At 44.1% G+C, this 24,629-nt stretch overlaps 1 protein-coding gene across 3 annotated transcripts in view; it reads left to right on the top strand.

The window, feature by feature from the left end:
* The window catches only part of KANSL3 (KAT8 regulatory NSL complex subunit 3), a 144,471-nt gene that overhangs the window by 93,757 nt on the left and 26,085 nt on the right, over positions 1–24,629 (top strand). For all 3 annotated transcript variants that reach the window (XM_030201649.1, XM_030201648.1, XM_030201647.1), the window contains 3 exons: positions 1,944–2,021; positions 3,054–3,245; positions 6,088–6,209. In XM_030201649.1, coding sequence (XP_030057509.1) covers positions 1,944–2,021; positions 3,054–3,245; positions 6,088–6,209 — 392 coding nt within the window. The remainder of the gene's footprint in view (positions 1–1,943; positions 2,022–3,053; positions 3,246–6,087; positions 6,210–24,629) is intronic.

Here is a 24,629-nt window from a genome sequence, read left to right as displayed (position 1 = left end):
TCTTGACCTGAACACATCACACCTGGGTTGTGACCTCCACACTAGAGTCTCCTGGTTTGTCCATGAGAAGAATTACTTATCAGTCTTCTCTAAATGTTTGCAGAAATCAGATGGCCAGTTAAATTGACCTAATTCAGATTGGCAATACATATTCTACCTCTGCAAGTAAGAAAGCACTCTTCTCCTGTACTGAGCATGTGTTAAGACACTGAAACTGGGCTATCTTTGCTCTCAAAGCCACCTATCTGACAGGAGCCAAAAAAACTGAGTGGTCTCTGAGAAAGCATCATTTTCTCTAAGGACAAGCAGGATAGCAAGTCCTCATACCATTGGTGGCATCACTGACAGAGCCCAGCTCAGAAAACGCTACTTCTTAGATTTTCTTGAAGCTTTTGAGTAGGCTCATCATGCATGCGTGCTGTGTGCCATCTGTTGCTGTCATGTCCACTTCAGTCTTTACCTTTGCATAGAGCTGGTCAGATGTGTGTCACCTGTGCTTAAATCGGACATATTTTTTTATGCATACTTGAAATTTTTAGGTTTTCTTTGAGTGCTCTTTCTGCCATTTCTGAAAAATGTTTTCCACTCTTGTCTCTTAATATAAAATAGATCTATCTACTATTACTACTGCTATATTTCTATAGAACTGCTAGATATACTTGGTGCTGTACACAAACATGTAAGAAATAGTCCCTGCTCAACAGAACTTACAATCTATTGAAGACAGAGCAAATAAGGGATTGGGGAGTTACACTTATGAGAATGATTAAATGAGCATGGGTAACTATCGCTAAGCTCAGCTAAATCTCACAATGTTGGTATACTTGAGATGATGGTTATAAGTTGGATAAAGAGCTGTTGGAATAGCAGGTCTAGAGTAAACAAGTTTAAGTGTATTTTTGGTCTAGAAGATAAAGATATTTGTTATTGCCTGGCTGTTTTTCATTTAGAAACAGTCATGTTTGTTTCTGAGGAATAGTGCTTAAGAATTATGACTTGGAATTTTGCTGTACATTATCAAATCCCCTAGAGGTGTCCTAAATGATAGTTACAATAAAAGAGGGTTTCTTTTCATAAAATATCGCTGTCTGCAGGTTGATCACTCCTGTGACACTATAGGAAGATGAACCAAGGAAAAGAGTTATTAGAGAGAACAATGAAAATATGAAAACACTGTCTCTCTCATCTGGATTTAAGTACAGTTTATATGCAAATTCACCCTTCCTAGCCTGAATGCAGCAGTTTGGCAGTTAGAACAAGGACATAAAATAGAATCTGGGGATACTTTAAGACTGTGTGCAAATAATTTTTAAAGATAAACGCCCTGTACAGTCTTCCTTTGAAAAATCATGATGGTGGGTATATCTGGTTGTTTTTTTGTTTTATTTTTTATCCACCTACTTTGCACGTGCCTACTGCAACCCAACCTAATACCATCCCTTTTCCCCTGGATATAAAAGTGTTTTTATCTGCACTGAATCAGAGGGTAGAAAGGAGAACAATTTTCAGACAAGCTTTTTATGCAGGTAAATATCTGCCTAGCTATGTAAAAATACTTTGAATATTACCCTCTCTATGTATATAAATAGACCAGAGAGATTTTGAAAATTTTTAGAGACCCTGTAGATGAGCATTGCCATAACGCTGTACATAGGTGCAGAATATCAAATCCTGCAGATAGTTGATGTTAAGTATGCTAACTGTAGCTATTTTTGCATATGGTATCTCAGATCCTGTAAATGGGATCTGTTACTGTAGCTTTTTATAAGTGGCTGTTCAGGTAAGATTTGATGCTACAATCATTGTGAGTGAGATTTCTTAAACCTTGTTAGATGAGTAAGGTATTAGGTGAGGTTTGATGAAGTAGCTCCATTTGTGAGTAAGGTCTCTCAGACCCTGTAGATGGAGTTTGATGCTGTAATTCTTTTTGTGATTCATTTCAGCCCAGTTTGCTGCTTTTCTGAAACAAAACATGCTGGTGAGGAAGACTCTTCCTCCTGGCAACTCCTCATGTATCTTTGGTGAGTATCTCTCTTTTTTTTTTTTTTTTTTTTTTTTTTGTTTCTCCCGCTTATATTCCTCTGCTGTCTTCTATGCTTTATATACATCTTCTCAGGTTGCAGTTTTTAGGAGAGCTTTAATGCTGTGCAAACTGGTGAAACTGTCCTTGGTTTGTGTTAAGAGCATCTTTAATTTTCCATTCCCTTTGTCTCCTTGCTTCTTTCAGCCGCTTGCCCACATTCCCTTTCTCCCTTCTTCCCCATTCTTGTTTCTCTTTACTCTGTAGTATTTCTTCATTGCCTTCACATCTTGTCTCTGTCCCATCCTCTCCTCTCTTCTTCCCATTCTTAACACATTTTGTTTGTGAAGCTTGATTGAAGAGTGCTTTAAAATTTCAGTTTTTATAGTTGTAATTCATGTTTGATTCTCTGATTTTAAGTCATCATGTAAGTGTGAAAATGTAAACAAATTAATTTTGGGTTAGAGGATTAACATGCAATACAAAACACTTCTCAAGAAAAAATAAAATATTTGTTCTGAAAACTACCACATTTAGGAGGATGTATAAATATATATATTTGTTTAATTTTACAATAGCACCTGTGCAGTCTGCTGCATTCGTTGACAAACAGCTATAGTAAATCACATCGTGGGTAGACCTGCATTTTATGTGGAGTTGGAGGACTCTTGACGTAAACAATATTAATGAATCTACTAGATGGAAACATAAATTTAAACTTTTTTTTTAATTGTTGAAAATTTCCTTCGATGTGAAATAGTAATATCACTAGTAGTCTTACCTACAGCCCTCAGAATACAGAACTAAATTCTGGGACTGCCAGTAGCTGAAATGGCCACCAGCCTCCTGCCATCATTTCATTTCTATTCAGATGTTATTCAGTGCTTTAGAAAATCAACAGTATACTTTCAAGATGTATTTTTACTTTATTGATGATGCTTTCTGTTTAATGCTTTGTCCACTTCTGTTGGTATCCTTATAGAGTGTATAAACAGAAAAGATTTGTTTCCCATATTTTTTTTTTAACTACCAGTTCCAGTTTCTTCAGAACAATTGGAAACAGCTGATAAAGAGGACAGCAGAGCACAACTGAAGCGGCGGCAAAGCCCCAGCCCAACCCCCAGCAGCAAATCAGCTAAACGTGCCAAAATCAAAGTCACCATTGTTTCACATGGAGAATCTGCTGTAGCAGGGAATGTCGCCACTCACACAGGACCACAGGAAGGTGAGCCAGAGGTGTCTAGTATGCTGGTCTTTTCTCAGCTCGGGAAGTTGGTAGGATAGAATGGTGGAACTCATTTTCCAAAAAAAAAAAAAAAAAGAAATAATTAATAATTGTTGTATCATGTGATGTACACACTAGGGAATGGTTAAAAAATTAATGATTCCATAAATAGTCAAGAAATGAGCAGGCATCAAAGGTTGCAAGCTGCTAGCTTTAATGTAATTAAGGGAAAAGAACAGTGAGATGTAAGAACAGTTGGTAACCATCAGTAAATTTACTGACGGGGAAAAAAACCTGACACTCAAGTCTGTGAAAAAAATAATTTTGTCACCAAAATGTTCCTGGGAGTGGCGGGGGCCTGTGTCTTTGGTGCCTTCAGCTCAGCCTCTGCAACATTGTAGCTGTGTAATTTATTACATAGGAGCAGGTCTATTTGGCTGTGACAGGACCATAAGCAAAGCTTGGAGTAATCTGTTGCCAAAAATCCATTGCCTGAAACATAGTTCCAAAGATTTCTGATATAGGCAGAGGTAACTCTATCACATAAAGTTCTGAATCTTGACTTAGGGCCCTGTTTACTAAGCCGTGGTATAGGTGCATTAACATTTTAACGCACGTTAACATTTGTAACACGTGTTAACTGTGTATGTACCTACAATATCCCTGTAGGCGCCTACATGGTTAGTGCGCGTGCTAATCATAGGCGCGTTAAAAATGCTAACGCGCCTTAGTAAACAGGGCCATTAGTGTGTTCAGCTTTTCTTAAAACCGCATTGATAAAATTGATTTGGTCAGAATATTTTCATGAGTTGTACAAGATATGTAGGCATGAGATAAGCCATTACTTTAAGGCTTAAGAAAGTGCTTGCAAAGCAAAAGCAGGCATGTGAGATAATTTTATAGCCAAATCAAAGGAACTAGTCTTGTTTCTAATAGCCAAGCATGAGCTGAACCAAATTAAGTGGTACAGAAAAAGAAGTCTTTAGGGGATGATCCTGTGGCTTACTGGTAGCACAGGACACTTTTGAGTTTGTTTGAGCCAAAACAGCCTGGACAGTGTTGCTAAGGTGACATGTGAGGACAGCAGTTATTAGATTTTAAGAATATTTTCAGTGAATATGTATGAAATAGATTTGCATGTATCTGCTCCATTACATGCAGATCTCTCCTATGTATAATCATTACGGATATCCTGAACACTTGACTGACTGGGGATCTGCCAGGAAAGGTTTGGGTACTTTGATCTCTAGATTCAGGAGTAGCAAAAATCATTTTTCACGATAGGGACACGTCCATAGTGTATCTATTCACATCTCAGAACAGGAAGCAATTCTCAGTTCTGTTCTAGAGCAAAGGACATATGGCAAACTAGCTTTGGATACCTTCCTCCTGCATTGAGAGGGAGGGCATTCTGTATGTATATCTCCTATACTGCTTATGAAGACTCTCCTAAACTCAAAGAGCAAGATCAGGAGACCATGATTTTCATAGTTCCGTATTGGTTACGGCAGGGCTGGTTTCCTCTCCTTCAGGAGTTATCCATAAGAAGACCCATCAGACTGGTGGTTCTCCAATGCTGATCATGCAGATTTGGGGTCAAGGTCATGTCCCTTGCCCTTACAGCCTGGATGTTGAGAAGATAGCCTTAGCTGCCCTGAATTGACTGACAGTATATTATTGTGTAATAAAAATACATCTGTTTTACATTTATCCCTGAACACAACTGAAGATAGCACACGCCTGGGAAGTTTCTGTCAGTAAGGCACTTGTAGCTGCTTGGGTGGAAGTGAACCACTTTCTAGGGCAAACATCTGCCACTAGTCCGTTGTGATAACAGAACTTCTGTTTATTATAAATAAATAATACTGTTCATTATAATAAACAGTAGTGGACTTAATGTAGCCGTAAGGGGGCACCACACATATCAAAAGTTCCTTCCTGTGGTGGTATTGGATTTCTTCCTTTAAACAATCAGTTGTATTGTCAGCATTTCCCCATAGACCACACCTCCAAAACAGTGACCATCTCTTAAACATTTTGGATTGTGTAAAAACATAAGAATTGTCATACTGGGTCAGATCAAAGGTCCATTATGCCCATTATCTTGTTTGCCAACAGTGGCCAATCCAGGTCATAAGTATCTGACAGGATCACAAAAAGTAACTAGATTTCATGCTGCTTGCTCCCTGAGATAAGTGGTGGATTTCCTCAGATGTACCACCTCCTCTTCCCCACCAGATCCTTGGTCTTCCCAGCCTCTAATTTCTAACATTTGCCATATGAATCCTCTCCATGTCTGCACAAACTGCCCTGTGCCACACAATATTTGTGTTATGTAGGTGTTCCTTGGGTTGAAAAGATTGGGAAACGCTGATTCAGGTGCTGTATGTGCTGCAAAGGGTGAGTGACACAGAAGGGAACTTGTCTGGACTTTGCCTGCTGCATTAGCCTACAACTGTAAATTCAGCTGTACCTATGGTAGTGGTGTGAGTTTTTGTCTCTGACATGTAAGAGAAGGACATCTCTTGCTTCATGCCATTCCATTCTCTGTGGACTTGAAGGATGTGCACAAGCAGCCCTGCATGTATGGGTGGAAAAATGTTCCCCTCTCAAATGTAGTACTGGGTCTTGGGGATGGCAAACAGGGTACTTGCCTTGATGTTATGCACTCTCAGCAACAAAGCATATATATTTGGTTGGGGCCTTTCAAATCTGTTGTGACGCCTTCCCCTTCTGTTGGTTTTTCGGGACAGTGTACCTCCTCTTACAGCATAGGGAATGGATAATAAGAGTTTGTATTCAAGTGATTATTTTCATATTTCCTTTTCTTTTTTTTTAACAGGAGTTGCAGCTTCATCCTCTGCCAGCAGCCTACTTCAGGGATTGAGCTTCAGTCTACAGGACATAGGAACAAAAACCACAACACTGCCATCTAGTACAGCCTCTTCAGGGCCATCTCCCCAGGTACATAGGGTTCCTACATCTTCCAGCACAGCCCCAATGTACATTGAACATGCTCCTGCACTTCACTCTTATGCAGCCTCTGCAGACTTCTGTTCTCAGGTACAATACTTTTGCATTTATCCCTAGTGCTTACATTTATTTCTTCTGCAACCTGTGATGAGCATCTTGTGGCCAAGGGCCCACTCCACTTAATCTCCTCTCTCACTCTGGACTCTGACTACTTTCTCAGACAGTTGAGGCCTTGGTGTAAGTTCTCTGGTTCTCCATAGAACTGACTGTAGCCCGTTTACTGTGTGTTGACTCTTCAACAAGTTCCACCTGGGGTGCTATTATATGATGGACCTCCTTAATGACTCATGGCCTGCACCACTAGCTCAGTACCAGGACTAAACAGAGCTTTGTCTCAAGGACTCAGAGACAGCTCTCCTCTATAGCAGCCAGTAGTCTCAGTAGCCTGGATTGGGGACTACTTTACACTTAGGGTGACTCATCCATGTAGTCCAGTCCTCTGGTCTTATACCCCTGGTAAAGCTTTCTAGTAGTCAAACAATAGTTCTTGTAGTTCACAAGTGTCCCCTGGTGCTTCTTATAGCAATAAATATGCTTGGTTAGCAGGTTTCATGAGGTTATGCAAATTAGGTCATCCATATGCAAACCCACTCCAATTAGCCTTCCTAACCACTCTGTTGGAGGGACATTCTTCTCACAAGCACACAGTTCCTCTTGCACTCTTTAACTGAGCGCTCCTTCGGGAGACCTGGGTCTCCATTAAAAACAACCTCCATCCCTGGACCGGATTTTCAGCTTCCACCACAACTTTACAGTTCTGTCCTCTACCCTCGGCTGTCCAATTCTTAGTTTACATCATTCAGTGTTATCTCCCACTGGGATTCCACAACAGGTTTATTACTTATTTAGTGCAGCATTACAGTAATTTTCCTTGGTTTTGGGACATGGCATCTTGCTCCAACATTCCCAGGCATCTGGCAGAGATCCTGTCTTCTGGTCCTCCTGGTTCAGCTTCTTCTTAGAGGTCCATGCCCCAGGGTTTACAGTCCATTCCAACCAGTCTCTTAGGTTACCAGGTGCTCTACGTGCCTCCTTCCTCTTCAGGTCCCCTTCCTTCTCAATAGCTCCTCCTGGAAAGTGCCTTTTTTTTTATAGGTCTGGCAATAACCCACCACACCCCTTCTGGGACCCTCCTGGTTCCAGAAGGGCCCAGTACCTTCTCCAGGGTGCTTCCTTCTTAAAGGGAATCCAGTGCTATGGGCCCTCCCCAGCCCCTCTGTTCCCGGCCTTTGCTGGGGCTCCCTCTAGTGGCCCCTTTACAGCCTTTTTACTGGCTTTTCACCATGAGAGCCCCCTCTGGTGGCCTCTTCAGGGTAGGGCATGTCCTATGTTTATCACAAACCCCAGAGAGTTCCTTGCTCAGGGTACAGATAGTTCTTGCAGTTACCTGTTTTACTGGTCCTAGAGCCCCCCCAGCGGATGTCTGCTTAGGTACCCAATGCTCCTGAATTTACTTTCTGTTTGCACAGCATTTGTGCATTTACCCCCAGTGCAACTGCATACTTAACCATACAGTGCCCTTGCAGTTAGATGAAGGCTTCAGGGAGACTCCGCCTCAGGTGCACGATGCTTGTGCAGTTACCTCCAGTGCAGCCTCCTCAGATTGAAAAAGGGGATCTTAATGGTTACGTTAACACAATTGAATTATTTGAACAAAGAGTTGGCTAGCCTGTTTTATAATTGTGGTACCTCAACACATACTGTAGCCAGCAAATACAGCTTGTAAATAAGATATGTTCCTAGTAGCATTCTGTAATGCTCCTCTAAAGGCAGCCTGGATATAGAAAGAGGGTGAGCGTTTCTGGCAGAAGGATTCAAAACCTGTGACCTGAAATTCAAATGTAGCTGATACTTGCAACATCTGAAGGCATTATCATTTGATCAGGGATGGCCCTGCAACTAGGTGGGTAGGCATTTGCCTAGGATGGCAGCATTCAGGGGAACAGCCACACAGCACCGACACAGCAGGCAAGAGAGCATCAACATAAGTGAGTCTTTGAGTATTAATACATACTCAGTCCTACGTGTCCTGCCCCTTCCAATCAGAAGTTTACATTGGAAGGGGCAAGACGCTGCAGACCTGAAGCTTTCACAGGTACTTTAAGGCCCAGCATGAGTTAGGAAGATCGAGTGGTGGTGATGGAAAGGAAGGGGAGGAGAGATGCTGGACACCTGATGGGAGAGGGAGAAGAGATGCTGGTTGCTTGGTGGGGGGCTGGGAGGAGGAGAGATGGTGGACGGCTGGTGGGCAAGGGGAAAGAAGGAGATTCTGTACATCCTGAGGGGGAGGGGAAAGGAGGAGATGCTGGGCGCCCGGTGGGGGTGGGGGAAGGAGGAGATGCTGGGCGCCCAGTGGGGGTGGGGGAAGGAGGAGATGCTGGGCGCCTGGTGGGGGTGGGGGAAGGAGGAGATGCTAGGCGCCCGGTGGGGGGAGGGGAAGGAGGAGATGCTAGGCGCCCGGTGGGGGGAGGGGAAGGAGGAGATGCTGGACGCCTAGGAGGGAGGGGAAAGAAGATGCTGCACGCCTGGTGGGAGAGGGGGAAAGATGCTGCACGCCTGGTGGGGACAGAGGGAGGGGAAAGAAGGAGATATGCTGGACACTTGGTGTGGATGGTGGGAGAAGAAGGAGAGCTGCTGGATTATGGGAAAGGTCGAAGGTTCACCTAGGGCGCTAAATATTATTGGACCAGCCAAGAAAAGAACCTCGAATAATTCTGTTTTTTTGCAGTATGCAATTGCAGCTGAGATCTTATGCCAGCACTGCAAGTAGTGGTTGGGAGATGGGGGTGACTTTTCATGTGCCTGGCCTGTGAGAGTTCGAATTGCAGCCTCCTTCCTTGCCAGCATGAGCACTATTCTCGACAGCATTTAAGACACAGGTTCGCATAGTAAAACTGCGTGCCTGCCTGAAGACATCCTTGAGGTGCATTTAAGAGGAAACGCCCAGCAGAATGTAGTTAACGTGGTTTCCAGCAGCCTCTATTCAAATGCCAAACAAGCCAGGACTTAACTTACCAGCTACTTTTTGGACACAAAATAAGTGATATTTAGCGTCTACTCCATGGCTTTTACAAGTGATTTGGTATTTTTAAATTTAATAAACAGATCATCACAAGGCTATATATATATATTTTTTAATTTCTTTACTAACGTGCATTCAAGAAATACAGTAAAGGATTAGCATTAATACAGGTGGACAGACAGTATCCAGGTATGATTAGTAAAGTAGGGTTGTTGTGTAATAATGATGTAGATAACAGAACGAAACAAAAAAGCAACACTGGGCCTTCAGGATTGAGATGATCAAAGTCTCTTGTTTATTAATTGACGGATAGACCCGACACGGGCCATGTCAGCATGGACAACGCTGTCAGTCTCAAAAAACCGCCAAGTAGACTGACAGCGTTGTTCATGCTGATTAAGCTTTGTCAGGTTCTCAGGTTCAGAGCCCGCGGGGCTGGGCTCTGGAGCAAACGTGAGCCCTTAGGCTGCTGACGAGGAATGACAGCAGCAGGCAAAACCCACCAACCAATGCTGGGCGAGCACACCGGCACCGGCAGGGACTGCAGGCACCACCCTGCGAGCCGGAACACACGGACTGGAGGACACTGGACTGGAACACACCAGACCGGAAGACCCTGGACTGGAGCACACTGGACTGATCCGTACAGCTTCACCTGCACTTAGCCACTGCTCCCCAAGGGTTGAGCCCCTGGGTTCGAGTGGCCGGCAGGACTTACCGGATACCGGATGACACAGGGACCAGGACTAGAACAAGGTGGAAACAGCCCTAACCAACAGAAGAACTCCAAACAGAAACCAACAAAAGTGTTCCTAACAATAAACCAACAAAAGGACTTCCTAAGTCCTATACTAACAGAAGTGCTACCAATAGCACCACTAGGAAAAGCAGGGGTGCCACAGGGAAAGAACAGGGAACCTAAACACATAAACTAGCACAGGTACTCCTAAGCACCAAGCACAACAGCTCTACAACCCTAAACTAACTACGGTGCTCCTAAGCACCAAACTACCAGCAGAGCTCCTAGCACTAAAAGGGAAGACGGGGGAACCACAAGGGAAAAAACAGGGAAGCTAAACACAGAAGTCAGAAGTGCCTCTAACGCACCAACCCCAGAAGTGCTTCTAAAGCACCAAACACAGAAGAGCTTCCAAAGCCCCAAACCCAGAAGTGCTTCTAAAGCACCAAACACAGAAGAGCTTCCAAAGCCCCAAACCCAGAAGTGCTTCTAAAGCACCAAACCCAGAAGTGCTTCTAAAGCACCAAACACAGAAGAGCTTCCAAAGCCCCAAACACAGAAGTGCTTCTAAAGCACCAAAAGGGGAAGCAGGGGAGCTACAAGGGAAAAGCAGGAAAGCTAAACACACAAGCCACAAAGGAAAAGCTGGGAAGCTAACACAGATCAAAAGTGCACACTGCACTACCACTAACCTGGACCTAAAGCAAACGACTAAGCAACCGTTGCAAAGGCCCTGAAGGAAAGAACACCACTTCCTTATCAAGGCCCTGCCTGATGATGTCATCACTATCAGACACAGGCAGACAGCATACTGAAACAGAGCTAGAGCTAACTCAGGCTTAACCCCCACAGCTGCAGTATAGCAGAGCAATTAGAGCCACGCTGGGAGCAACCAGCACACAGAGGCAGCTAGCTCAGGTAACACACACAGCTGCAGTATAGTAAAGCAATTAGACTCATGCTGGGAACAGCTAGCCCACAGACACAGAGCCAGCTCTAGCAACATAGAAAGAAGAAACAGAAGCCAGCACAGAAGCTGACCACCAGAATAAGGTAAGTCTGGGAGAGGTCACGGCCACAATCCTAACATGCTTTCGGAGCAATAGAGACTCTATTCCATATCAAAGGTGCTACACTGTGACAGTACCACCTACAATTTTTGATCAGGATTAGGCAGGCGCTAGTGCGCCGAAACACGGCCTGTGTCGGGTCTATTCGTCAATTAATAAACAAGAGACTTTGATCATCTCAATCCTGAAGGCCCAGTGTTGCTTTTTTGTTTCTATATTACTTTGTATGCTGTTTTACACTCTCCTTTGTGTCTGAAGATAACAGGATAACAGGTTGTGTAGGTGTAGATTCCAAGTGGGCACCTATTTTTATAAAGACACATAGGTGTCTGGATCTTCATAAAAGGAGGTAGAAATGGTGGGCCTAGTGGTGACTAGGCCTACATGAGAGTATTTTAAGAAGACACATAGTTAAAGGGCCTTTTAAAGCACCTACATGTCTTTATAAAATACACGTGGGGGGGGGGGAGTTTTGCCCTGACATGTGGGTCTTTGGTTCAGAGGACTTTATAAAATACTAGCATAAGTGGCAGGTGGGGACATTTACACGAGCCATAGATCTGGTATAAAAGTCCGTAGCTGCATTTGTCAAGTGAGTGCCTAAATGATGATAGTATTCCATAATCTATATGCATACTTGCACACTCCACCTAAACTCTCCACCTCTGTGCATGCCCACCAGCAATGAACACACTGTCACTTCATGGCATGTACCTATCAACTAGTTATTCCTTAGCGTCTTTAGTGGACCAGTATTTATTTATTATATTTGTATCCCGCACTTTCCCACTAAAAGCAGGCTCAATGCGGCTTACATAGTAATAGGTAACACAGAATTTTGTTATGTAATGTAGGAAATTAAGTATACTTGAAGTTTTATACTCCAAAAAAAGTTTAATTAAAAAGAGGAAATATAGCTAATGTAATTTAATCTGAAACAGGGATGATACTCAGAGGAGCACTAAATACCTCTACACAAATGGAAATGGGGGCAATGTCTGGAAAGATACCATTTACCCATTGTATGGGAAATAAGGTTCTTCATCTAGAGGCTGTGATGGAAGAAGTTGATTTGAATTTAGTGGTGATCAAGGAAACATGTTCAGGAAAGACAGGGCAGGATGAAAGGGAGGAGGAGTGGCATTTTATATGTTAAAGATAATATTAAAGCCACACAATTGCAGGATCTACAGGGTGAGGAAGAGGTACTGTTGGTCAGTCTATGATATACAAGCCTTCTTCACAGACAGAAGTAGACAGATAAAATTGAAGACATTCAAAAGATAGCTGTGAAAGGGGAAGTACTATCAGTTGGTGAGTTGAATATGCAAGATGTTGATTGAGGTATCCCTATTGCAAGGCCTTCTAGAGGTAGGACGATCTGGATTCTATACAGGGAGAACTGTTCTAGTAGTTGGTAATAGATCCCACACAAGATGGGGCATACTAGACTTAGTGTTTACGAATAGGGAGAGTGTTTCTGTTGTTATAGTGGTGCTCATTTGACATCCAGTGATCACCGGATGGTGTGGTTTAATATTAAGACAGGTATGGAGAGGGTCCATTCAAAAGTGAAGGTTCTAGATGTCAAAAAAACTAAACAGATGGATTTTTTATTTATTTTTTTAATTTTGTTACATTTGTACCCCGCGCTTTCCCACTCATGGCAGGCTCAATGCGGCTTACATGGGGCAATGGAGGGTTAAGTGACTTGCCCAGAGTCACAAGTAGCTGCCTGTGCCTGAAGTGGGAATCAAACTCAGTTCCTCAGTTCCCCAGGACCAAAGTCCACCACCCTAACCACTAGGCCTGAAGAAGTTGTTATCTGGATGGGAACTTGTGGAAGAAGTAGGAAAGCACTGTGCAAAACTGAGAGGAGCTATAACTGCTTGTGGAGATGGAGGAGGCACTGATAGAGGTGGGTATCTCAGGGGTGGGCTCAGGTTTGCAAAACCCTTCATCCTAGAAAGTCTTGGGGTTGAGAAAGAGCTGCTGGAGGTGGAGGTTTCTGCACTGTTGTGGAGGAACATGCGTGGGATAAACATAAAGGAATCCTATTCAGAAGGAATGTATCCTTGGGAGCTTAGCCGAGTTTAGGTGGCAGGGCTAGTGGTTGGGAGGCGGGGAAAGTGCTGGGCAGACTTATACGGTCTGTGCTAGAGCCGGTGGTGGGAGGCGGGGCTGGTGGTTGGGAGGCGGAGATAGTGCTGGGCAGACTTATACGGTCTGTGCCAGAGCTGGTGTTGGGATGCGGGACTGGTAGTTGGGAGGCGGGGATAGTGCTGGCCAGACTTATACGGTCCATGCCCTGAAGAGGACAGGTACAAATAAAAGTAGCACATATGAATTTATCTTGTTGGGCAGACTGGATGGACCTTGCAGGTCTTTTTCTGCTGTCATCTACTATGTTCCTATGTTATAAGGGTACACAATCAGTTGTACTTTGTTTTTCTTTGGAGGGGGAGGGAGTGTTCTGTCTGGGGGAGGAATTTGTATTGAGCTCATCAGTTCAGCACCCACAGCTGTTTTCAAAAATTGGCTCCTAAGCTGTCCTCCAGGGCTTTTACTAGCAAATTTTTCTCCTTTGCTTAAAATTTTGATTGTAATAAAGTACAGATCTGAATAAAACATATTCTCAATTATTTTAATGTACATATTGATAAAATTCCACTCCCTATGTAATTTTGATTACTTGTCTGTTATGACTCCAATAGGATGATGTAAGGTGGTTGCTGTGTTTAATCCACTTGAAGGTTAATTTAAAAATAAATAAAACAAAAAAAGATAAGGTGATAACCTTTTTATTGGACTAAATACATGTTTGACTAGCTTCCAAGGTTAAAACCCCATTCCTTTGGTGAGGACAGTATGAGCAAATGATGACAATACTAGATTATAGAAGTGAATTATAAAAGCATTCCAATGATAGCCTCAAGGGATGGGACAGAGGTGGATGAATGATCAGAAGGTGACAAAGTAGAATTTTATAGTTGTGAGGTGTTTTTAGTTTTGATAAAATGAAATCATGAGGAACATGGAGGAACTACATCCACACCGTATAAGCCAACTTAAGGAGGACCTACAGAACATCCAAGGATAAAACAATACATCGCTATCCACAAAAAAAGAAATAAAGCTGTCCTCTCTCCTGCAGAATCACAGAGAGAAAAACAGCTTATCGTGGAGCAGAAACAGCACTGCAGAACCAACATTCCCAGACAACTTGGAGGTATGTGAAAATCAGAGCCCAAACAAACCAAGAATTCAAGGAAGTCTGCTGAGACCCTGCAGACAAACCATTGATCACACTTTTGGAGATACATATCAAATGGGGATAATAAACCTCTCGAACCATTATCACAGCATGAAGTCTCTGTACTCTCCAAAGGACTTTCATTTTGCCCATGAAATTCAATTATACTCAGACCTGGAAGAATTCTTTAGAAAACTGCACCAGAAGGCACATTTTCACAACAAAGGAAATACAGTTTTAAACAAAAGAACACTTATTTCACCCCACAGGAGGGACAAAACAACAAGCTGGAAACTACATAGAAAGCTTCAGACATAGGGTAAAATCACAACTTTCCAGCAAACAAAAGAGAATTCTGTACAATCTTACTCCACCAGAAAGAGCGGCCTTAAGAACTCTACAAACTAACCCACACATTATCATCAAACCCGCAGACAAAGGAGGCGCAGTGGTGATTGTGGACACAGAAAAATACATTGAAGAAGGGCACAGACAGCTCTCAGACAATACATACTACAGGAAACTAACCGAGGATCCCACACAGGATTATACAAAGCAGCTGAAAGACCTGATCAGAACATTTCCTAAACAAATACAGCCACATCTGAAGAAACTCATACCAAACCAGCCTTCTGTGGGCACATTCTACATGCTACCCAAAATCCACAAACCTGGAAACCCTGGCAGACCAATCATATCGGGTATTGGCACACTCACGGAGGAAATATCTGGACTCATAGAGGGAATTCTGAAACCTCTCATGCACAAAACAAACAGCTTCATACAAGACACTACAGACTTTCTGAATAAATTGAAAAATATCAAGCAATTACCACCAAATACCCTTCTGGTCACGATGGATGTAGAATCACTATACAGCAACATTCCCCATGTGGATGGCATAGCTGCTTGTGAGAAACTCCAAAAAACATCCACACTGGACCATCAATACTCGCCAGAAACCATTACAAAACTAATCAAATTTATTTTAACTATTTCCACTTTAACAATGATATCAATCTACAAATAATGGGCACCAGGACAGCACCCCAATATGCCAACCTCTTTATGGCTGAGCTGGAAGAGACATTTCTGAATACATACCAGACCAAACCCCTAAAGTACTACCGGTACATCGATGACATTTTTATGATTTGGACTGGGGGAGAAGAAACTCTGAAACAATGAGCCTGCAAAGAGGTGGGAAAATGTGGGATACAAATGCAATAAATAAATTTTACATTTCCTTCAATATATACCATCCTACAATCAGATTCAAAATTGACTACTCCCCAGAAAAAGTCAATTTTTGGACACCACAGTCTCAGTCAGCAATGGCTATATACAAACATCCATATACAAGAAACCCACAGACAAATGCAACTACCTCCACAACTCCAGCTTCCACCCTTCACATACAAACAGATCCATTATTTCCAGCCAAGCCACAAGATACCATCATATCTGCTCTGACCCAGGGGACAGAGACAGACACCTTGAAACTCTGACTGCATCCTTCGAACAGAAAGGCTACAACCCCAAAATAATCTCCAAGAATATTTCCTCCTCCCTCAAAACACCCAGGGAAAATCTGCTACAGTACAAAGAAAAAAAAGCCACAGACAGAATCCCCCTTATAGTGACAATACAACCCAGAGCTGGAAAAATTAAGAAAAATCAAAAAATCTGCAGCCTCTACTCCAGGAGGATGAATTACTGAAAGAAATACTCCCATCCCCACCAGTTCTGGCCTTCTGACAGCCACCCAACTTAAAACACAAGCTAATTAGAAGTAAGCTCCCAACACAGACTCGAAAAGAATGGCACACATCCTTGCAATATATCCAGCTGCAAACTATGCCAAAACATTTCGCAGGACCCCACAGTCATTCACAAAGGAAAAATATTCAACAGTCATCTACTATGTTACTATTAAGGAATCTTTCACATGCTCATCTTCCAATGTAGTATATATCATTCAGTGTAAAAAATGCAACGAAGGCTGCCACATTGGAGAAACCAGTCAGATGCTAAAGAAGAGATTTAATTTACATAAACACCATATGAAAAATGCCAGTACTAATAAAGATTTCACGCCTGTGGGGCAGCACTTTACAAAACCAGAACACTGTACCAGTGACTTCATGGTAAGAATCTTAAAAGGGAACTTTAAAACAGTACAGGAACATAAGACCTTTGAAGTCAGAATGATTAAATATTTTGACACCCACCAGACAGGACTTTGTAGATCTGGGTTTTCTAGCCCATTATAAACCATATAATTGTACTGCTTTGAAAATCGTGTTGCTTTGTCACCCTCCTGTCTCCATGCATATCTCACCTGTCCCTCTTCCTGTCTCTCAGCTATCCACCCCCATCCTGTTAGACTGTCACTGGAATGCTTTGATGTTTCACTTATATATATATATACTGTCATCTACTAACATTTGCTTATTTCCCATCTGACGAAGAAGGGCAACCTTCGAAAGCTAATCAAGAAATGTATTAAGTTATAACTTATCTTATTTTCTTTTCCATGTTTTGTTTTATTTCTGTTGATTAGTTTTGATCTCATAATTGCAACTGCAGTTTTAGTTAGTAAAGCTATTCCTCCTGTAAGCATTGCTTCTAATCATTTTCAAGTGGGATAATTTCTTTGAGGTTTCTAGTTGTGAAATTTGAATTAATAGCTACTTTGAATAATTCCACTGTTCTATTGAAACTGAGTTGTGAAGATTTTTTTGTTTTGTCAGTTGTTAATTCATATTTATCAAAAGACTGTATGCCCTCTCCACTAAAACAGGCTAATATATTAGGCTTGTCTTAAAAAAGAGGTAATTTAGATCCTCAAAACATCCTAATTATTGTCCAGTGCTTTTTCTCTCCTTCCTACTTAGATGATTGAGAAGGTGGTATTATGGCAGCAACAGGTGTTCTTAGAGGACCATAATGTTCTAGATAAATTTTAGTTTGGCTTCCAAAGTGCCATAATAAATCACTAGCAATCAGCAATAGCCAGGGCGGAATATTGTAAGCCACATTGAGCCTGCAAATAGGTGGGAAAATGTGGGATACAAATGCAACAAATAAATAAATAAAAATTCAAAATCCCAATAGGGAGAGACAAAAACTATTAAGAAATGAAAAAAAGTCAGTTCCAACAAATGTAAAATAATATATTGGATGCCTAGAGAAGATCCTCTACAAATATTGACATTTTCTAGAAAGAAGGGGGACAAAAGAGAGTTTAGTATAGGTTGGACATTCAGCCGAGCTGGATTTCAGTGAGACTAGCCACAGAAGCGGCTCACTTATAAAGCGCTATACATCATGGATACTCTATAAATGTCTCCCCTCCCCAATTGTATTTATTTAAATCTTTTCTTATTTATTTCTTAACTATTTAATAAAAATATATTTCAGACAAAAAATAATGAAAGGATATTCAGTGGGCATCCATATATTCAAGAGGACTCGCTGATTTGAAAAAAAGCAGCACCTATCTTTTTAAGGTCTGATACCAACAGTTTATAAGTTCACATGCATAACCAAAGCACCGGAATATGGAGCAAACGTATCTTAAATCACTGAGTCGCTTTTTCTTTGAATGCTCCAAACGTCTAACAGGAATCCCTGTTTCAAAATCTTCCTCAGGGACACCAGTGCTGGATTGTACACGAATCCTCTATTTTTTCAAAATGGAGCATTCAAAGAAACAGTGACTCATTGATTTTTATTAGATATTAGGGATTAGAAGTGTACAGCACAAAGTTCCCTGTGTTTATGGGATTTTTGTTTTATTCAGGTTTTTATAAATATTTGGTTATTTCAGGGGCAGTGTTGTCAATAGTGCACCCAATTGACAACACAGGAAAAAAAAATCTGAAATTTTGAGGGGAATTTTTGCCTATCGTTTTGGGTTAAAAACAACATGGGAAATATTTCAGATGAATGTACATTCCTACCCAATGATGTGCTTTCATTAGGATGCATTCGATGTTTGCCTTAAATATTTTAGTATAATACAATATCAGTTTGATGTGCTTTAACTTACAAATTAACGTGTATGCAATCAATTTCTTTATAGTAAAACATTCTAATGCAGGCTAAATTATTTTGTTCAGGAATTTGTGAAACAAAAATCATAAAAACTGAGGGGAAGGGGGAACCAAATTTTCTGAAAATTTTGTTCTTGTGTATGTCAGTATTACTCAATGGGGCTTATTTTTGAAAGAGAAAAACATCCAAAAAGTGTCATAAAGCACTATTTGGACGGATTTGTTCTTAAAACGTCCAATCTATTTTTGAAACCTGATTTGCAGACGTCTATGTATTTTGTCCGCAGTGCCTCCAAATCACAAAGGGGTGTGTTGGGCATTTCAAAGGTAGGATCAGGGCATACCTAACATAGTAACATAGTAGATGACGGCAGAAAAAGACCTGCACGGTCCATCCAGTCTGCCCAACAAGATAACTCATATGTGCTACTTTTTGTGTATACCCTACTTTGATTTGTACCTGTGCTCTTCAGGGCACAGACCGTATAAGTCTGCCCAGCACTATCCCTGCTCTGGCACAGACCGTATAAATCTGCCCAGCACTATCCCCGCCTCCCAACCATCAGTCCCATCTCCCACCACCGGCTGTGGCACAGACCGTATAAGTCTGCCCAGCACTAGCCCCGCCTCCCACCACCGGCTCTGCCACCCGATCTCGACTAAACTCCTAAGGATCCATTCCTTCTGCACAGGATTCCTTTATGCTTATCCCACGCATGTTTGAATTCCGTTACCGTTTTCATTGGATGCTTTACAGCCATAGTGGATCAAATGGGTTTTTCCTCAGCGACCCTCCAGACCGGTCAAGACGCTTGGGTTATGCACGCCTACCAGCAGAGGGAGACTGAGAACACAAAAACTGAGCCAAGCATAAGCCAGCAGCAAACCCCTAAGCAGCCAGTAAATCTCAGTCTCCAGCAGAGGGTAGACGTGCAGCCTGAGCAGTCAGTCTGGTCTGGTAGGATTAGAGATTCTTTGATTTTAGCACCCTGTACTTAGAATTTGTGCTTCAGGGAAGCAGGTCCGGTGGGGCTCACTGTTCCCCTAGGGGATTGCACCCGTGTTCGGGCTTTTCCCCTGCTGTACTTTTTGTGAAGTCAGCCTGGTGCCTCGGCTCCTGTGGTACAGGAACCTTGAGAGCCTTAGCCCTTGTAAGTATATAGCAGCTGGGCTGTTTGCTGTGTGTGTGTGAAAAAAAAAAAAAAAAGTAAAAGGAAGAAAGAACGAAGCAGACAGTGCTGTTCTGCCTCAGAACATTTTGTTCTCTCGATTTGGGGGCTGACAAGGCTTTTGGTGTGTTTTTGTGTGAAGAGAGTAGAGCTGGGGCGATTTTGGCGGTTTGTGTGTGTACCGCTTTAAATTTAGCGATGTCGGCTGGAAAGGCGGCTCGTTGCCGTTCCTGTGCGCGCCGGGGGATAGATGCACCTGGAGCTCCATGCAAGTTTTGCGGTGAGCCTAAGCAATCTCTCTCTTCCCCTCCGGTCTTGTCCGCCGAGGTTTCGGGCGTCGGTAAAGGGCTCCCTGGGTCTGACTCTTCCTCCGGTCCTGTAGCGGCGGTCCTGGCCCAGCCTGTGGTGGAGGGCCCGGGGCAGAATGTTGGGTGCTCTCCGGGTCCTTCAGGGGCTATGGGATTTCCACCGGAGTTCGTCTGGTCGATGTTTCAGGCCTGGCAGTCAAGTTCTTCATAGCCTGATATGCAGAAGGGGGGGAGGTCCTTTGGGGGCCACGCTCCCACGGCTAAAGTGGTTGGAGGAGCCGGATTTCTTGTCTTACCCTCCCTCAGAAGATGAGTGTAGTGTACTGGTTGACGAGTTTATCTTAGACAATGGTCCTAAGGAGGAGGGGTCCTTTCCAGGGGAGGACCCCTCGGTGGTACGGATCTTTCCTAGGGATGAGCTTCCAGAGCTGATTGATCAAGTTATGTCTACGCTTAGGTTTGATTCTCCTGAGCCGGTTGTAGCGGAGGTTAAGCAGATAGACCCCTTGGTTAAGGGCATTCGTAAGGCTTCTCGTTCTTTCCCTATGAATCAGGATCTGAGAGATATGATCTTACAGGAGTGGTCCTCCCCAGATTCAGCGTGTCGGGTAGTTAAAGCGATTGTGAGGCTTTATCCTATTCCCCAAGAGGATAGGGACTCTTTTAAATCTCCGACAGTGGATGCAGTGGTGATGGCGGTCACCAAGGCTACTGCCATTCTGGTTGATGGGGGGACTGCCCTCAGAGATCCTCAGGATAGGAAGTTAGAATCTTTTATTCGGCAAAGTTTTGATCTTTCGGCCTTGTCACTGCAAGCCGCTTTGTGTGGAGGTTTAGTGGCTCGGGCTTGTTTCCGGTGGGCTGAAAAGCTTCTGGATGGTCCAGCAGTAGACAGGTCTGCCTTGGTGCAGGAGTTAGCCAGGTTGGAGATGGGATCTTCCTTTCTAGCAGATGCTAGTTATGATTTGTTGAGGGCTTCGGCGAAGAATATGGCTTTGGCGGTTGGAGCTCGTTGGGCCCTTTGGCTTCGTGGATGGACTGCGGATGCAGCTTCTAAGTCCAAGTTGTGTTCCCTTCCCTTTAAGGGGTCCATGCTCTTTGGGGAGGAGTTGGATAAATTGGTACGTGGACTTGGAGATGCTAAGATTCTGTGTTGCCAGAATTGCGGCCTAGAGCAAGGGGTCGCAGAATGTCAGGGTGTGCTCGTTTGAAGGATGCACAGCGCTATAGGCCAGGTAGGTTCAGTATGGCGCCTAGAGGTCGATATTTTCAGCGTACTCAGCCCTTTCGTGGAGGTCGTTGAGGAGGGCGAGAGGTCTCGGGGGGAGCTCTGTCCTCCGGTCGGGCTTCGCAATGAAGGGCTGCGGGTCCAGCCTCTGGTGCGGATAGGTGCTCGGTTGAGTCAGTTTTATCAGAGGTGGACCCATATCACGACAGATCAGTGGGTTCTAGAAGTGGTGCGAGACCGGCACGCCTTGGAGTTTGAGGACTTTCTGCCGGATTTCTTCCTAGCTTCCCCGTGCCGCTCTCGTCTCAAGGCCAGGGCAATTCTGCAGACTCTCCGTTGTTTGATAGATCTGGGGGCCTTAGTTCCAGTGCCGACCCCAGAAAGGGGGACCGGTTGTTATTCGATTTATTTTGTGGTTCCCAAAAAGGAGGATTCCTTCCGGCCTATTTTAGATCTCAAAAGGGTCAACGGGGCGTTGAAGGTCCCCTCCTTTCGCATGGAAACGTTACGTTTGATCATAGTAGTGGTGCAGTCGGGAGAGTTTCTCACTTCTCTGGATCTTACGGAAGCCTATCTACATATTCCCATTCGGAAGGCGCATCACCGGTTTCTTTGCTTTGCGGTTCTAGGACAGCATTTTCAATTTTGTGCTCTGCCGTTCGGTCTGGCGACGGCGCCTTGTACCTTTTCCAAGGTTATGGTGGTCATGGCGGCGGCTTTGAGGCAGCAAGGAGTATTAGTCCATCCGTATCTCGACGATTGGCTGATTCGAGCCAAGTCCCACCAGGAGAGTGTGGAAGCAACAACGAAGGTAGTATCCTTTTTGGAGTCGCTCGACTGGGTGGTGAACAGTGTCAAGAGTCACCTGGTTCCGTCTCAATCCCTAGAATATCTGGGGGTTCGTTTCGACACAGTGAAGGGCCTGGTGTTTCTGCCGTCCGTTCGGATTGCCAAGATACAGGTTCTGATTCGTCAGTTTTGTTCCAAGCGGTCCCCGTCAGCTCATGCATATCTTCAGATATTGGGACTTATGGCGGCATCAATAGAGGTGGTGCCGTGGACCAGAGCTCACATGAGGCAGTTGCAGTCAGCGCCGTTGGACCGTTGGTCTCCGCAGACTCAGAGAGTTTGAAGGAAAGACTATTCTTACCGGAAGCGGCTCGCATCAGTCTGCAGTGGTGGCTTCATACTCCGAATCTGGAAAGAGGTATGCCGTTGGATCCTCCGGATTGGATTGTTTTGACCACAGATGCCAGTCTGGCAGGTTGGGGAGCACATTGTCTAGGTCCGGTGGCACAGGGCCTCTGGTCCATCAATCGGCTAGAGACTCGGGCGATCCGGTTGGCTCTGCAGGCCCTGCAGTATCTTCTCGACGGCAAGGCATTTCGAGTTCTGTCCGACAGCGCCACGGCGGTCGCTTACGTAAATCATCAGGGGGGCACAAAGAGACGGGATGTAGCCGAGGAGACGGCGGAGTTAATGCATTGGGCGGAGCTTCATCTGCACAGTCTATCCGCAGGGCATGTGGCCGGAGTGGACAACGTCAGGGCGGATTTTCTGAGCAGGCACACACTGGATCCAGGAGAGTGGTTGCTGCATCATCCGCTGTTTCATCATCTGGTGATGGAGTGGGGACTTCCGATGATAGATCTCATGGCAACGGCCAGCAGTGCTCAAGTACCCAGGTTTTTCAGTCGCAGGTGAGAGCCACGGTCCGAGGGGATCGATGCTCTGGTGCTACTATGGCCTCCGCGTCAACTGTTGTACGTGTTTCCCCCTTGGCCCCTAGTGGGGTGGGTAGTTCAAAGAATAGAGCGATACGTCGGTACGGTGATTCTCGTGGCTCCGCATTGGCCACGTCATCCGTGGTTCGGCGATCTAGTGCATCTGGCGATCAAAGGTCCCCTGAGATTGGATGAGTCGGTGGTGTCGGTGCAGGGTCCTATCGTAATACCCGACCCGGCTCCATTCTCACTTACAGCCTGGCTCTTGAAAGGGACAGGTTGAAGAAGAAAGGTTTTTCAGCTAGAGTAATTGATACTATGTTACAGTCTCATAAACAGTCCATGTCCTTTGCTTATGTTCGCGTGTGGCGGAGTTTTGAGACCTGGTGTCAGGATCGTTCTTATTCTCCTTGGAACTCTTCTGTTCCGCAGGTGTTAGAGTTTTTGCAGGATGGGGTGGACAGAGGTCTGGCTCTTTCTTCTTTGAAGGTACAGGTTGCGGCGTTGGCTTGTTTCTGGGGTAGGATCCGGGGGGTTTCCTTGGCATCTGCTCCTGATGTGGTTCGGTTTTTGCAAGCTGTGAAATTGATTCGTCCGCCCCATCGTCCGGTGGTTCCGCCGTGGGATTTGAATGTGGTGTTGGAGGTTTTGGTGGGTCCTCCGTTTGAGCCTTTGGTTACGAGTACTTGGAAGGACCTTACTTTGAAGACAGTATTTTTAGTGGCTATTACTTCGGCATGGTGGGTTTCGGAGTTGCAGGCTTTGTCTTGTCAGGCGCCTTTTCTGACTTTTTCAAAGGAGAAGGTGTCTTTGAAACCGGTTCCGTCCTTTTTGCCCAAGGTGGTATCTTCTTTCCATGTGAATCAGGACATTTCTTTACCAGTCCTGGGAGATAGGTTCGGAGATTCTTCTCAGCGCCGTTTGGCTAAGCTGGATATACGTCGAGTTTTGCGTTCTTATTTGGCCAGGACTCGAGAGTTTCGGTCTTCGGATAGATTGTTTGTGTTGTATGGAGGACCTAAGAAGGGAGCTGCGGCTTCTAAGGTAACAATTTCCAGATGGTTGAAAGAAGCAGTTTCTTCAGCATATTTGCTCAAGGGACGTAGGGTGCCAGAGGTACTTAAGGCACACTCGACCAGGGGAGTAGCTTCTTCCTGGGCAGAGAGTGGTTTAGTTCCGCCGCAAGATATTTGCAGGGCGGCGGTCTGGTCCTCGTTGCATTCCTTTGTGAAGCATTATAGAATTGATGTGCAGGCTAGGCAGGATGCCAGTGTTGGTGAGGCAGTGTTGACTTCTGGGGTACAAGGTTCCCGCCCTTAGATTTATACTGTTTTGGTACTTCCCAGGCGTCTTAACCGGTCTGGAGGGTCGCTGAGGAAGGTGAAATTAGGTCTTACCTGCTAATTGTCTTTCCTCTAGACCCTCCAGACCGGTAAAGAACCCACCCGCTGTGTATATATCTGGTTTTCTTTGTCCTAGTGTGCTTGAGAGATGATTGATATTTCTGTGTTGCTATTGCTGGTAGCACTCTAAATTGGGAGCTTTGGCTTTCTGAAGCTCTGTTATTTTCCTCTGGGTTTTCAGAGAAGGACCGCAGCGCTGTGGCGTTCGGTCAGTAGAAGCACGTTCCTAAGAATTGTTTCTGAGTACAGGGTCCTTTGACCTTTCGGGGTTATAGTTTAGTTTTGCATTGGTTGCGTTCTGCTTTGTTAAGGATTTACTGGCTGCTTAGCGGTTTGCTGCTGGCTTATGCTTGGTTCAGTTTTTGTGTTCTCAGTCT

The sequence above is a fragment of the Microcaecilia unicolor genome, chromosome 4 (assembly GCF_901765095.1).
Source record: "Microcaecilia unicolor chromosome 4, aMicUni1.1, whole genome shotgun sequence".
Lineage (NCBI taxonomy): Eukaryota > Metazoa > Chordata > Amphibia > Gymnophiona > Siphonopidae > Microcaecilia > Microcaecilia unicolor.
The sequence above is the reverse complement of the archived record's forward strand: the minus strand, read 5'-3'. Positions and strand labels throughout refer to the sequence as shown.